At 38.6% G+C, this 16,295-nt stretch overlaps 1 protein-coding gene across 3 annotated transcripts in view; it reads right to left on the bottom strand.

Annotated features, from left to right (window-relative positions):
* The window catches only part of USP25 (ubiquitin specific peptidase 25), an 88,003-nt gene that overhangs the window by 42,691 nt on the left and 29,017 nt on the right, over positions 1-16,295 (bottom strand). For 2 of the 3 annotated variants that reach the window (XM_079322741.1, XM_079322742.1), the window contains exons 4-5: positions 14,085-14,208; positions 8,060-8,222 (exon numbers count right to left, since the gene is read on the bottom strand). In XM_079322741.1, coding sequence (XP_079178867.1) covers positions 8,060-8,222; positions 14,085-14,208 — 287 coding nt within the window. The remainder of the gene's footprint in view (positions 1-8,059; positions 8,223-14,084; positions 14,209-16,295) is intronic. The other variant, XM_079322743.1, reaches the window with a different exon arrangement.

Here is a 16,295-nt window from a genome sequence, read left to right as displayed (position 1 = left end):
ATTTACCAATTGTTTTTTTCCTTTTTGGTTCATATTCATGAAAGTACTTTCCCACAACAAAGTCCATAAAGTGGCTGCTTGTTGCTACTGCACCAGCTGTTCTGCTGGGCACAACATTCCCTTCCACTCTGCTCCTCATTATAACTTCCTCTGGGGTTGTCTCCCACTCCACCTGTTTGTGTCTTATTCCTCTTAAGTGTTAAATCCTGTTTCCAGAATAAAGACTAATAACAGGGCAGTAAGAAAATCAAGAACCCACTCAAAACATAGTTTTGTGCCTCTTTATATACACTGACGATTTGGCACAGTCCAAAGCTTCTCTTGCATTCTTTAGACAATTTCACATAAGGAAGACAGAAGGGAAGTGAGCAAAGCAGCTTCAAAGCTGGGACTTGAGCAGGTTCCTGTTCAAACTTCACTGTGAAAGTATAGAAAGGAGTTTTCTACTTCTCTTCCCCTCTGAAACAAAAGCTCCTATAGACAGGTATGACACTGCCTGAAGGCTGAACTTCAGGACAACCACCCAACATGTACAGTAGTAGTGATGAGGAAAACATTTAGCAATTTGAGAAACACAGATTCAATCCCAGGTCTCAAAAGCTTTGAAAAGCACCTCTAAAAGGACATTTTTATCTATAAACAAACAATCAATTAGCATTCCAAACTGCTGAAAACCTAGGTATAAATTGCAGTTTTAAGCTATCATGTCTTGCATCTCCAGAAGGCTGAGGTGCAACATGGAAGAAGATGGAAAACAGCTTGCATACTGCTTGAGCTACAAAGCCAAACTAAGACCTCTAGCAGGCTTGGGTTAAGTCAACATTTTAAACAAACAGCTCACCATGGAATTACCAGACTGCATTTAGAGAACATTTACTTGTTTATAGCAACAAACTCAGAACATTACTGCAATTCAGAAGACAGCTAAGTATGATATGTGTCCAGAAGAATTCACTTTATGCTTGTGTCTTGGCACATACTAAGAAATGCCATCCAACCACTCCTCTATTACATGGTCAAGAAAAAAAAATAAAAAGTGTTTGGACAAAAAAATCACAGCCAGCATTTCCTTACATGGTTACAGTTTTCAACTTCTTGCCCAAATTTAGTGATGTAAATTTAAATAACACACCTAAACAATGTATGCTGTATCCTTTATTGTAATTACATGTGCAAATATTTATGAGTCAAAGTGAACGCCATGATCCATTAAAGCTCCCTATGTCTTTGTGACAAATTTTACAATATTACCAATAGCCAAAATTTAAGGTAAGAGTTTGAAATATCACACAAGCAACCTGAGGGAACCTGAGACTACAGAAGCACAAAAAGCAGGAAAAGGAATACCCTGTCAGCAAATATCATAGGATGACTGAATTTGGAAGGGACAGGTTCACTTTACAGAGAAACAGAGGAAGTGACAGAGAAATGGCAAGCAAGAAACTAGATTTCCAACACCATTATTCCTCTGCCCATGAAACTCTACAGAACAGTTTATATCATATCCCCCACCAACCCGTGCCTCAGGCTGTTCCACTGTGGAAATAAAATACTCCATCAATGACCATTTTAATCCATATGGGGATTGAGCACTGAATGTTCTTCAGCCTACAACCTTGCACTGCATGCCCAGGGAAGCAAGGGACTCATGTACAATGTAGTAATGTAATAATAATAGAATCCTAGGTTTTTTGGTATTAATGCACTACCACATCATCACAATCCTTTGCATTCATCATGACAAATAAGAAACATAAAATAATGTAAAAGCTAGATACTTGTGGTAGGCTGCTTTCAAGTAAGTAGCTGAGCTATCAATTAGGAAGAAAATACTTGTTTGATTCTCACTCATCAAGCTGGTTCACTTCTTTACAGAATTTGAAGTTTAGGATCAAAGGAGATCCTGACCCCAAATATACTGACATCAGGAAAACAAGAAGGCTGCTCCCAAACACAATGCAAGAGAGTAAAATGTCAGAATTGGTGTTAGGGACCCTTAAAATAGAAGTTAAAGAGCACCTTGGAGATTTATGCTTGTTAACTTCATTCAGCAAGCTATGCACTTTTGGGGAAAAAAAAATCTTATCAGACTGTGACAGACTCATGGAGAAAGGAGTGAGGTGATGCCAAGCCCCAGCTGTCCTGTTGGGATACCTCATTTGGTAAAGGGAGGAGCTGCAACCCAGCCCTCTGCAAGTCATGAGACTGGGGAGAGACTGCACATGGTACATGAGGAATGGGACTGGAGAAAGGGGAAACAGCAGCACTCACAGTACAATTTTCACTGACTCCCCACACACTTTCCTTTTCCCACAACCATCCACCTTGGCACACTGACTCAGTGACACTCTCAGAATGATCTGGGCATCTCCCATGGCACCTTTTCCACAGGGCAGTACCTGCCAGGACATTACTTCTTGCACATGACCAGAACCCCACTTGGAACTTCAAAAGATAAAGTTAAACTCTGGTGCAGTGTTTTAAACTAAAACATCTGGGGGAGAATTTGAACAGGCAGCAAGCCTAAGACATGATTCCCAGCAACATATCCATGTCCTGTGAGTTACTTGCCTTCTACATCTCATGTCCTGAAAACTCTTAAGTTGTGCTCAGCATGGGATGAAGGAACCACTCCACAGGCTCCATTAATTTATTATTTCTAAGTCATTTTCAGGCTGTAAACTCTTACAGCCAAGAAAAACTGTGACGTTACCTTTTCACAAGGGGGCCACTAAAATCTACTGCAGGGAAGTAAAAACATACAGTGGTATATTTGTGTTTTGTTTCTTTAAAGAACTTGATGCCTTAATTTCTATTTCAGAGCAGACATATGTAGTTACAATAATGAGAATTTTAAAAAATTAATAAATAAAAAAAACACACAATCAACAAAGAAATATTCTAAAACCTCAAGATTTATGGATCCTTTTATAGATGTTCATCTAACTAAACAATAGCAAAATCATGCATGGGTGAACTCCTGTCCCAAATGTAGGTTTATTACAAGTTTAAGAAGAGGTAGAAAAAACATTGAGGAACTTGATTCATTTCTTGGAAGGTGAGGAAGAAATGAACGTGATTTAATACAGTTTTGTTTTGACATACTCTTGAGGGGACTCAGATTTAAATTCAGGTTATTATCAAGTCAGAAGTTCCTCAAGAGCAAGACTTTTAGAAGTTACACTGTAGGAAAAATACCACTGTTCATTCTAACCCTGCTGAATGCAACTGTTGAAAGCAAAACTTTGTTTCAGAGCCCTCTGAAGAGAGACTCCCTTCTTCCCCTGCAGGAGGATGACTTCCACATGTGCCTATTTCTCTAAGACACAAATAAATACAGAGTAAAAGCAACATTTCCAGTGATGTTTGAATCTTGTCAGAGTTTCCTGTCACTCTATACAAACGTGTCTTCAGGAATTTCATACTCAATGCAAATACACAAACCATTTATGGCTGCATTTCACTAAGTTGGTTAATTGGTACCTATAAAAAACATACATTGCAAAAGAAAAGCATCAAAATGTCAAAATCTTTTTTTCCTTAACAAGCACTCCTTAAATAGAAGGCTTTTCTTTCTTTGCAATTTAGTTTTAGATTATATTACACAATATATCATTGTGACTGACAGTAGTTAACATTTAGATATTGTTGACCTATGTGATGTGTCAGGTTACAAAAGCCTCCCAAAGAAATCAAGAAAATACTTCTACATAGTCAATGCAACCCAAGTAGTCAATCTGCCCTGTGGATAAATAAATATGGTATTAGCTAATGTTCTAAATTAACATGCATTAAATTTCCTGGGATGGTTGCTTGAAACATAAATCTTCCTGGCTGACAGATAATATTAATAACCTAAATTTTCAACCAAGTGAAGTTATAAATCTTTCAATGGTTTGCTTGAATTGCATTCTATAGACCTAACTCCAGAAGTTTCACTATCTTTTAGGATCAAGCCATTATAATTCCAGACACCAAAAACTTTCACATGGTATGGCTGGTGACCATAAGAACTAGCTAGGTCTCTTTCTAATCTGTTTTCAAGGTATAAAGTTGCACACTGGGTATAAATAACATGAGATCATAGGTCTAGCATAGGCATTTACATGCTCTGACCTCAGCTCTTATCTCTGTGGTTAACAAATTAAAAATTCAAGTTTCCATAAAAACATTTCCTTAAAGATTTTCAGTTTCCTACATAAAGTCTGTAACAGAAATGCATATGTACATAAAATCAGTCCTTTAGATTTGGAACTGCTAGGAATGTAAAATCTGATTACACAACAAAGAAAGTAAAACACCAAGTCACATTGGTTCCATAAAGATCTTCATGGAAATAAAATCTTTGCTTCTCTTAGGACAAAGACAATGTTTCTGCTATTGCAAAAAGAGTTATACATCCAATGGAATATGGAAAGGAGGAGAGATGAACAAGGGAAATATCAAAAGATCTGTAGGAAAATTCAAACAAACAATTATAAGATTACTAAATGCTGAAAGAAAAGAGGCCTAAGAAGAAAAAAAAAAAAAAAACTTCAATGGGTGGGAAAGGGGGAGATATTAAAACAAATAAAGAAATCTTTCAATTTCATTATCTACAGCATTACCTACACACAATCTGCAGGTAAGTAAATCCTTCCTATTAAAAATACAAAATCAAACCAACAAACAAAATGACACACCTCAAAAAACACCAAAAACCTCCAAGTCAAGCAGAACATGCATAACAGTAATCCAATTTATGCAGTCTATTGGGAGTTTAGGGCAAATTTGGAAGAATTCATTCAAAATAAGCTTTTAACTAAGCACCAATGAGGTGAGACAGAAGGTCCAGGTACAAACAAAAATTAAGAGAGGAATAAATAACCATCTGTTCCAGCCTGAAGGGAGATTACTGCAAATTCACCAACTCTGCACTGGTAAGTAAAATTCAGAAGTGATCTGAAAAGGACAGCAAGTTTTGACTATATTTGCTTAGTAAAGAGATTTGCAGTGTAGTAGAAACAGGAGTTGGAAAGCATGAACTGACAAAAACATCATATGAAACAGAGTAAGAAGAAAGCTAAATTCAAAACTGTGTACAGTGAGGTACATGGTGGAAAGCAAAACTGGAATTTATAGAAGATGATGGGTACCAAACTAACTAGCATTATTCACATTATTGACCTATGAGATCAGACCAGGCTATTCAGGGCTTTTTTTCAGGCATCTTAAAACTTTCCAAGGTTTGACAAACCCTGCACAGCCTCTGTGGGCATCCTCCACTGCCTGCCTGTCTTTGTGGGAAAAAAATGCTTCTTTATATCCAGGCTTTATCTTCCTTATCTTAGTGACTCCTATTGCCTCTCATCCTCCCAATATGCACTGCTCTAAAAAACCTGGCTCAAGTACATCAGAAGCCTCTTTTATTCTCCACAACTTTGCAAAAATGAGAGAGTTGCCTTGCTAAGACCTCTTGCCACTGTCTCTCACCACCACTGGACGCAACTCAGTGACTTGTATGGGTCAAGTTTCCTCAAGTAATCTCTCACTCAAATCCTTAACTCCTGTTCAGAATTCCCTCAACTATGAGCAGTGGTCTTTGAGATGTCACTGGTGAAGTCTGAGGCAAAGCAAGGCACTGAGTGCCTCACCTGCTCTACTCAGCAACACTCTCCTCTGTCAGCTCTTTACGACCAGTATAACAACAAAACCTGTTCTTTTTACCCTAGACAACTTTTTGAGACATCAACTTAGGTCAGCTTTCCCTTTACTAACACCATTCCTTTATGCCTGGACATTTCCTGTCTCCTCAGTAGCCCATCTCTGCCTGCAGATCCTGCACACTGCCTGCCTGAAGCTTGGCTATGAGCTCCCTGAGAGCAGACTGGACCCTTCTGGCAACCTTGCTGTTAGCCTTCCTAAGCATCTCTGCCCTTCCAAGCTGCCACCTATGGAACCCCAGATACTTCTAGAAGACAAAGTCTGCTCTCCTGAACACTGAGTCTGGCTCCTGTTATTCCTTTCTTGCTCCCATTAGCATCTTGAAGTATACTATTTCATGGTTGCTGCAGTCAAGAGTACCCACATTACTTCACCTTCAGTTTTCCCATTTTTGGGGAACAGCAGATTCAGCTAGGCATCACCCCTACTTGCCCCATCCAACTACTCATACCAAGAAGCTGTTCCTCATACCCTCCAGAAATCTTGTTTGCTTGTGTCCTGCTGTGTTGGACCCAGCAAGGGTCAGGATTTTTAATATTAAAGTTTCCCATGGGAACCACTGACTGTAATCCAGAGATTTCTTTGCCTTTCAAGAAGGCTGTGTGCACATCCCCATCCTGAGGAGGGTAGTCTGTAGCAGACTAATCATGGTGGCACTTCTACCAGCCCCTCCTCTGATCCTGATCCACAGACTCTCACCTTAAACTGCCACTTTGTCCCATGCAAGCACCACACACATTTGAGCTACTCATTCAGGTGAAAGGCAGTGCCTCTCCTTGTCATTCCTTGTCTTTCCTGAGGAGGCTGTATCCCTCCCTGATACCACCCCCAGTTCACACCACACTCACATCTTAGGAGCTTTCTTCATCCCCAATTAAAGTGCTACTAGAACTAGAAAGGATCTGGAGTACAGCAACAAAGTGGATCAGAGCTTAGAACACATTCTACAGGCGGTAATTGAGAATACAGCCTAGAAAAAAAAGAGACCACTGAGGTGTTGAAACAGAGTAGGAGAGCAGCCCACAGAACCATAATGGCAATCAACTTCTGTCTGCTCCACCAGGAGACATGGAGGCTACTGGACAAACATAGTGGGAGCCAGGTTCAAAAAACCACACAAAGCCATGGCAGTTCTTTATGCAATAAGAAGCACACCCAAAGGACCCCCATGGGTGCAAGAAGTTTGCAAAGATCAAGGAAGAAAACATACAAGGAAGGTCCCCTGGGGTTTCCCACTACATAAATTGCAGAAGATTAAAAATACCTTCCAAGATATAGGCTCAGAAGTGTTTTACCAGAGCAATATCATGCATGCTGTTTGTACTCTCCTGAAAGCATCCATTTGTGGAAATGGCTGGGCAGAACATTGATCTAAATGGACTCAGCCTGAAGTACAACAGACATCTCTCAACAGTCAGTACAAAAGTAACAGAATTAGTTTATGTGAAGTGCTTCAACCTGAATAATTTGTTAAAAATGGGTATTAAATATTTTATTTTCTTTCTCTCAAAACCTCAGACTACGAAAAGTTACAATATATTTCTTTCTTGTAGACTACAAGATTTGTTTCTAGTAGACTAAAAATAAATTTCCCACTGCTGTATTCCAATTTCACCTTCAGTTTTCTGTAGGTTAAGATGCTTTTCAGTAGATCTACAGATTATTTACAGAAACATATATCTCCTAAAAGATGGATTCATAAAGTTTATGTATATCAATTATTGATATTAGAACATTAGTTTTCACTAGGCAAGTTGCCATATCTGTACTCATTTCCCTACTCATCCTATCTTAAAAAAAAAACAAACCAAAAAACACACACATTGATTGTATTGCACAAAACTAAAACCAGTTGCAATTGCATCCATACCAGACCTTCCCCTTCAAACTTCTGAAGTTTCCTTCTTTGTCAATTATCCCTCCTTTTACCCTACTGAGCTGTAACCATTTGAACAAGCACTCCAAAAAAAGCAAAAAACAAACAAACAAAAAAAAACAAAACGGTTCCTCATCTGTAACTCAGTTTTCCCATCTTTTTAGGCATCCACAATTGTCACTAATGTCAGCATGAGCTGCATAAGTCCAGGATCTTCAGAGAGTCAACTCCTTGTCTTCATGAACTTCTTAATAAGAAACATTTTGAAGCTTCACTTAGATATGCTACCAGTCCTTTCTACACTTCAATCTGACTTATGGATAGACACATTAAGAGATGCAATATGTGCAAAATCATATCATGCAGTGGCCTAAACTTCCCAGCAAAAGAGATTATTTTAAATTATGCATTTAAAATGAGCTGACTCACCTCCCAATAGATACAAAGAAGAATGCACACAGCTGATTGAAGAGTGCTTACCTGTATGACAGCACTAAACCAGCACGTGTTGCCAACATTCTTTAACCCCACTGGGCAGTTGTCTTGTCGCTTTCGATCATAAGGGTTTGGAGAGTCACTCCACACCTCTGGATGTGTCCTCTTTAAACTTGCTTTATTTTCTGCAATACTGGCTTCTAGAACTCTTGGGGAACAGAAGGGAGAGAAAAATGTGAGGAAAAAACCAAAAACCCCAAAAAAACAAAACAAACAAAAAAACCCCCACCAAATAGTAAATTACATTCAGGTAGCAATACAGACATCATAATGACATCATTCACTTATTGTTAACAAGCAATATATGCAATAACATGTCTTCAAAAATGCTACTAAACTTCTAGCTATGCTACAGCAATTCCATTACCCTTTGGAAAATGGTATTGGTGAGTGCATGAACCTCCTGTAAGAGCTCGAGATACAAGAGCCATGTCTACAAGTCATCAATTATTTAAGAACTAGATTCAAACAGGATGGACAAATTTTAGGCAGCACTAATACTACATTGCTTTCATCCTCAAATGCTTTTATTGCTAAGTGAAGCACAAAGTCACTAATCCTTCATTTACTGACAGGAAGCCAAAGCTAGGTAGGCAGCTTTCAAAAACAAAGGCAATTTTCTTAGTTTCCATTTTTGCAACTTATGCAACTGTGTTAATCACTTTACATGGCAAGTAATTATTTTGAGCCATGGAAAGACATCTCCCTGCAATTTATCAAATGCTCCCCAACACTCTATGATTCAATGACCACTTTCTTTGCTGGAAACTGTTCCTATGTGATTTATGCTGAATATCCATATTCACATGACATTAAGATCTGATGGTTGTGAAGCTCTCCAACACAAACTTCACTTGATACATTATTTCTGTATCAGCACTCAGCCTGGTGACAAAATACACCTTTTAAGTAATTTGTGGTAGGTGTATTCTCAATAGAAAGATGAATATGGATGCATTGAGGTCATGTAACAGTGGCTCTAACTCATAAGCCATGAGTCTGGCATGTCCACTACTGACACAGTAGTGATTGTCCCCAGCCATCCAATCCAACTCCCACACAAAAGGCTGAGCTGCTCTCCAACACCAAGCACAAGATTTCACAAGCTGCATCACAAGCATCTAAGCAGTCTGAGCAGCACAAAGAGTTGCCCCCTCTCAGTTCTAGACTCACTAATCACCAAAGAAAGGCAGGTTTAGGTTGGTCTGTAAAGGGGGCTCTTAAAGGATAAAGGAACATCTTAGGAAAAATATACAAACAGCCCCTCTCCCCATAATCTCTCAATTTCTCAATTACATCTTTAACTCAAGCTATGTTCCTGCCGAAGAAAGAAAAGCTTACCAAGAACTATGAAGCATTGTATGAATTTACTGCAGATAACTGCTCTGAGGAACACACTAATTTGTCATGGAAACTTATTTCAGAAAGAATACAGTAAAAGAGGGGCATTCTAAATTTGAGAGAGCATTTGATACAAATATCACTTTTGTATCTGTCCCAGGAAGAACCTAAATCTGGTAATTTTTTAAGGATTAATTAATTTAGTTTTTTACATCACCTTATAAACAGCACTGAAAGGACAGGCAAATAATCCACTAAGAGTTTCTGTTCTGACATTTCTTCAAACACTGCCCAGGGATGGAACTTGACCCTGACTATTCTAAGAGTCTTTTCAGACAGTTTTTTTTCTACTAAGAAAACCTCAAAATATAAAGAAGCAGTCAAATTAATTTGCTTTTTCACCAATAAAGTCTTTCAAAAGTGTTAGATGACCTGTGTATCTCTGCTTTGTGGGCAAAAGTTGATCAATGGGGACATTAAAAATGAATTTTAAAATGTTATACATAATTCAAGTAATTTGTCATGCAGGTAGAATTGCTTAAAATTTTGTTTAAACTAAATTGAAGGAACCTTAATCTAACAGGACTACAATACTTACTTCATACCACTTGTGTTTCAGGTAAACAAGCAAACTTCTCTTTTTTGTTCCCCCCAGAAATTCAAGAATATTTCAAGGTATTTCAAGATTCAAGTTCAAAAAAATAAATACTCTCCAACTGAAATGGTTTCCTGACCCCATGGGTATTACCATTCATCAGCTTAATTACCTACTAAAATTTTTCTTGTATTTGAATTTGTTTCTTTAGCAGGAAAGGGATTTACTCATCTCTAGCTTGACCTGAAACGTGTTTCCATAGAAAGTATCTGCTTCTCAAGGCAACATGGTATTTTTCCCTTAATTCTACTTACATGTCCTCAGAGAGCACATGCAATAACTGCACATTCTATGTGCTGAATTTATTTTCAGACCTAATGATAGCTGTGATGCAATTATATCAAAAATGATAAGTGAAATAAAGCGTAGTAAGCACAGTAAATAGGATCCTAACGATCAGCTCAAAAGCTACATAAATAAATGTATTTATTAGCACAGTGAGGATCTCATAAAATGCTCACTGTCTTATATTTATAGAGTCACAAATCTGGGATATCACCTGGATCAAGAATCTTACACTGCTTGACAAAACAAGCATCCTTCCAGAGAGTTATTACAAGGATTTAGCAATTTTGATGACAGAGCTGAAGCCCCACTTGGTGACCCTTGGGGACAGCAGCACAGAGCCATCAGCTAGCTACATGCAGGGTTTGGCAAACCCCCAGATTCACAGGACCTACAGCTCCCCCACCTCCAAGGGCTGGGATCTGTTTGGAGGGAATTGCTGCAGCACGAGTGAGTTAGTGCCAGGCTTGGCATGAGACTTGAAGGCAGTGTTTTATTTCTCTGAAACAAGCTGGGCACAGCAAAGCAGCTCTGCAGAACTGCAGGGTGCCCACCAGACAAAGCAGAAAGGCCAGGGCAAGGCAAGCCCACAGCACAAAGACTCAGTCAAACCACTCCAAGGAAGCCCACACAACATGCTGCAGGAAAGCTCACTCTGCCAGGTTACTCAGCCAGAAGAGCATAGGAAGGGATTTCTACTGTGTTGGTCTTACAGCTGGATATCCAGGAATATATCCCTGACTCTACAGCATTCCACAAACCCACCTTGGATCTACAGACACAATGCTTAACCACAGTGCAGAGTCCCCAGCAGTTTCAATGACCCTGATTTTTAAAAAGCCCAGTGGCTGTGCACATCTTTTATGCACTGACAGCATGGACTGATTTTTATATGGGCAGTACCACAGGCACAACACGGGCCAGCTGATTTCTCCTTCCACTAATATCTCACTGGCTTTCCTAGTGAAGCCCTATTTGGCCAGCTTCAGACTCCTTCAATCCAGGAAAAGTAATATAGGCAGGAGAAACTTCTTCACAATAGGAAATACACTGATCATTAACATTTTTCTGGGAGATTTAAAGAGGAAACAGGAAAAAGACATTAAACGTGCCACGTACAAGCTATTCAGCTCAGACACCTGGACATCTCACTCCTCTCAACACCAACACAGTAATCAGATCAGCCCTCATTAGGTATTTTAAAGCAATTACATTCAGAAAGACAAATTCTACATGCATTACAACATTAATTACACAAGTAAAAAAATTCCATTAATTCTCCCTTGGAAACCCTAACAAAATCTGCACCAATTAGGTTCCAACCACTACAAATACCTTTGAAAAAAATACTCACCACAGCAAAAACTATTTAAATATTCACACGCCCTACATTTTTAAAAATTAAACATTTCCACAGTTTAAATTTGCTTATTATTGACCTCCTATTTGATTTCTGCTTCTTGTTTTATCTAGAAAATCAAAAGTACATGGCTGTAGCTTGACTTGTTTACAACCACAGTGTTCTACATTTGGTTTTGAGAAGTTCTGCACGGATCCTGTGCTTTCTATTGGAGTGCCAACATTCTTCAGTGGGGTGTTAACTATGAAGAGAGGTGGCTTTTTTTGTTTGCTTTTTTGTAATAAAACCAGTCTGAAGTTCTGTCCTTAGGGAAACTGACTGAACAGTTTGAATCAAGAATTCAAGAATTCTGAACTTCCTGTATTTGTTCAATGCTGACACAATTTGCCATCAGCTCAGGGTGCTTCTTGCTATGTTAGTGAGTTGATCTAATGTCCCAGTGATGCCAAAACCTTCAAGATCCTCATTCTTCTCTGCCCCCATTCACAAGCAAAGTCCCATTCCCTTGTGTCATGAAATACTATGGATCCTTCAGTGAATTTTTTTATGGCTTTCTGAAATGAAATTGTGCAACAAATGGTCCAATGAACCCTCCAGCAAGCATAGAAAACATGGTGCAGTGCACCAAGGGGCACATGACCTGAAACAAGCTCTTCATTTGACATTGCACATGTCCCTGTGTGCAATTTTGCCATTAGATGCAAGTCCCTATTTCATAAGATCAACACTTTCTCTACAAATAACCAGACTGTCTAGATGCCTTTGTACATACAGAAAAGGCATCCTTTTTTATTTTCTGCAGCCAGAAAAATATACACTGTAATTTAAGGTGAAAGCGTTTATAATATTATGTTATGGGCTAAGCAGATAGGACCAAAGAGGGGTTTTCGGTTTCAAAAGTGGAAAACAAAGTCTACAGCAAAAAATCCTAAATCTTCATGGCTCCCAAGAACTGAGCACAGCAGAAGCAGTCAAGGCTCGGGTAAAGAAAAAGAGGGAGATAATTTTCCATCTCCAGAAATAGGTCCATCTTAATGCCTAAATCACAATTACAATTCTGCTTTTCAAAAAGAAACATGCAAGAGCTGACCTTCTGAAAAAAAACTGGACAGAACTTCCACCATCATCTTGTATATATGCACATACTGAGGTTTTAGAAAAAACAACCCCTTAAATGCTTCTTCCAGTTGTTAATAAGAATATAAATCCCTTTCATCTGACTCTTCCCTCCTAAAATGTCATCCTAAATTCATGTAACAAGATGACTTTTTCATGAATGCTGGGGGGAGGGCAGAACTGCATGTTTATTCTCACAATTAGTATATTTATTTTTCAAAGGGGGAAAGAAAATTACTGTTGATAAAGTAATACAAATAAAGCAATAAAATATGCATATTCTCAGAAATGCAATTTTCTAATAAGTCATTTAGCCTGTCAAACACAATGAACTGAGAAAAAGAATTATTGTGGTTAATCTCCCCCATCTAAATTATTTTTTTATAAAACTGGTCTCTTGCAAGGAGGCAGTATTTTACTGCCTATCATGGATCAAATCATTGCCTGTTTCCCCTAGAACAAGGTCAGCCACAAATGAAAAACTCAACATTTCTCCCAAGGCCAGTTACACATTGAAAAAACGCAACAACATCCCTCCCACAGAACCCTACACTTGGGCTTAGCCCCAAATATTTCATAATTGCATCAACAGTACCAAAAAAACATACACTGTACAAAAAGTTATCATAAAATCTTATCAAAAGTTAGCTCAAAGACTCTTATCACACCCAAATTGAGAGAGTTAAGTTTATAAAACTTTAAATCCAGAACTTCATCCAAAGCCTATAAATCTTATTTGTTAAATAGGTTAATAACATTCTTCATCTGCTAAAATGCAGCAGCTGCTCTCAGTATCCTCAAGTTATAATATTAATACCCACTACCCCAATCTCAGCCTTAGCATAGAGAGAAGAAAATGTTATTGTAAATTGAGCACTGCAAAAAACAGGACAAAGTATTTATTAGCTTCTTAATTATATTTTGGTTTTGTTGCTTTTTACCTGGTACACAAGAGAAACTTCTGGGTTTAGCTCCTATTTAAATATGACCACACATTCTCTATCTCCAGCCACTTCCTCCATATTTAAAGAAATACATAAATATGAAACATACTATTAAATCCTAGTCCACACATAATAGACTATATTCCAGTGTAGAACATACAAACGTTAAAGCAGCATCCTGAAGCCAAGCATATCAGTAGCACAAGTAAAAGCAAACAAGTTATTATTTGTTAAAAGTTTAAAAAAGCAATACAGGCCAATCTCCAACTCTTTAATTTAATTTCTGCTTTATGTAAGTTGGTTGTTTACCTGCTAATGGCTTGTTCCTCATCTGTTATTCCAGTCTCCCTGAATGCCCTGTTTGATTCCTCCAAACTCAAGGCAATTGCCCTCTGAAGATCATCTTTATCATCTCCAGTGAGATCAATCACATCTGAAAAGCAAAACTATCTTTCTCAAAATTAAAAGTGAAACAGAATGAAAGGTAAGTCTTACTGTAGAGGAGAGAGCCCACGTGGATTGCTGAGCACCATTCCAGTCCATCCCTCCTGTGCCCTAGACTCTTCCAACCACTAACCCTGCTAACAGCTCCCTTCTGCTTCCAAGCCAGATAAAAACCTCAGCAGCTCACTCTTGGTATGATGGGCTGTAGTTGTTGCTCCTAATGTTCTTAAGTTTCACAAAGCTATGGGACAAATTTAGGAATACATGTTTTCTGAAAGCCTTCTTAAAGCAATACACTTAAATGCATTACTTCAGCTACTGAGATCAGTAGCTTCAGGGAACAAACACATGATGAGGAGGACCTTAGTTAAAAAGAATACCTTAATTGAGCATAGCTGATTTTTCCTCCTCATGAAGGAACATGCAATGAAGTTTTCCCAACACAGCCCCAAATTCTGCAAGTATTTCTGTACCCTGGTGAGCCAAATACTTTCGCACAGTTTCATAACAAGTGGGAGAGTTCCTTACTCAACCTAATTATTTTCTATCCTGTTTGTGCATTCCTTTTTGAACATATTTAAATTTGATTTCATGTACTGAAAGTAACCCATCTCAACATGAAAAAAAAACAAATACCAGAGACAAAATGAGGATCCATACTTGGATACATGAGGAATACTGCAGGGACTACTGACTAATAACAGGTCAACTTCTGCCTTCGTCACCAACTCTTATTATACAAAGGATCAAAGACTCACATCCCCATAAACCTCCTTATTTCCTGAGGGCTGCAACAACACCTCTGCTCCCAATTCAGATGGGAACCCAGTACATATCACAACACAAATAATGTCCTCATCAGGCATAGCCAAACTTTTAGAGCAGCTAGAGCCTACAGGAATGTCCACCAGCTGCACGAGACCTTCAAAAATGCCAAGGTCACCAGTTATCACCATTTCAAGGGTCACAAGTCTCATTTTCCAAGTCAGAAGGACAGAAAGAAAGTAAATGTGCAAAAGGGGCTTTTGTGTGCAATATCAGACAGACATGCACATGGAGCATTGGCTAGTTTGAGTCTTCCACTTCCAAGGCAAAGTTTACCCAAAAAGTTGCAAAAGGGACTTGACTCCAGCCTGGGGTTTGGCCACTAGAAGCTGAAAGGCTCTGGGAGAAAGAGATACATATTTGAAACTGGCAATTGCTCAAAAAGAGAGGTAAGAGTCTTGTCAGCATTTCTTCTTCCACAGGCCAACCCAATTACTCCAAAGAGCTTGTCTGTCTACATTCTGACATTTTTCTTTTCTCCTGCATGGGCTGGCCTGCTGTAGAGATTTTAGTTTCCCCTATTCCCCTGAGCTTTCTTTTTTGGGACATTTTTCATTGGATCAGAACAAAACACTAAACTTTGTATACAAAAATCACTGCCATAGTCATGCATGAACAGAAAATGGGATGACCTGTCCTTACAGAAAGCTGAAACCAGAAAGAACTTGTAAAGAAACTTTTCTGTTAACATCAGCAACTTGAAAACCTAGTTTTAAACTCAGCTATGTTTTCTCCAAATAATGGTTGAACTTCTATTTTATTTAGTGGGCCTTTAAAGGGAGCACTCTTACCTGCAGAGTACACTGGGCAATCTCTCATGATCTAGAAGTAAGGAAAAACACTATTGCTATAAAAGCAGCACTTCCTAATTTTATTCTTAGGCGTTCTACAGTCAGCTCAGATCTTCCAGCGTAAACAGAAGGGTACTTCAACTCAGATGCCTGAAATTCTCCTTCAGATGTACTAAAGCAATTACAACCACCACCTGCAGAAGTTGAGAAGTTTTGATAAATATGCTGCCATGCTGAGAACATAAATTGGGAGAAAAAAAAAAAAAAAAAAAACTATTTCAGCCTGGGTGACACACAAACCTGGCTCTGTCCTGCAGCCTGAGAGCAGAAGGAGACTGGAGAGGTTGACAGAAGTGAGAGGATCCCCTCACCACACACACACACTACCTATTATGCTCTAAAATGTGATGCTTGTGTTGTATTTTCTGCACATTCACAAGAAGCCACACACAGCACCTCA

Source organism: Erithacus rubecula (genome assembly GCF_903797595.1).
Source record: "Erithacus rubecula genome assembly, chromosome: 1".
In the NCBI taxonomy this organism is placed as follows: Eukaryota; Metazoa; Chordata; class Aves; order Passeriformes; family Muscicapidae; genus Erithacus; species Erithacus rubecula.
Note: the sequence above shows the minus strand (reverse complement) of the source record. Positions and strands in the feature narration are given on the sequence as shown.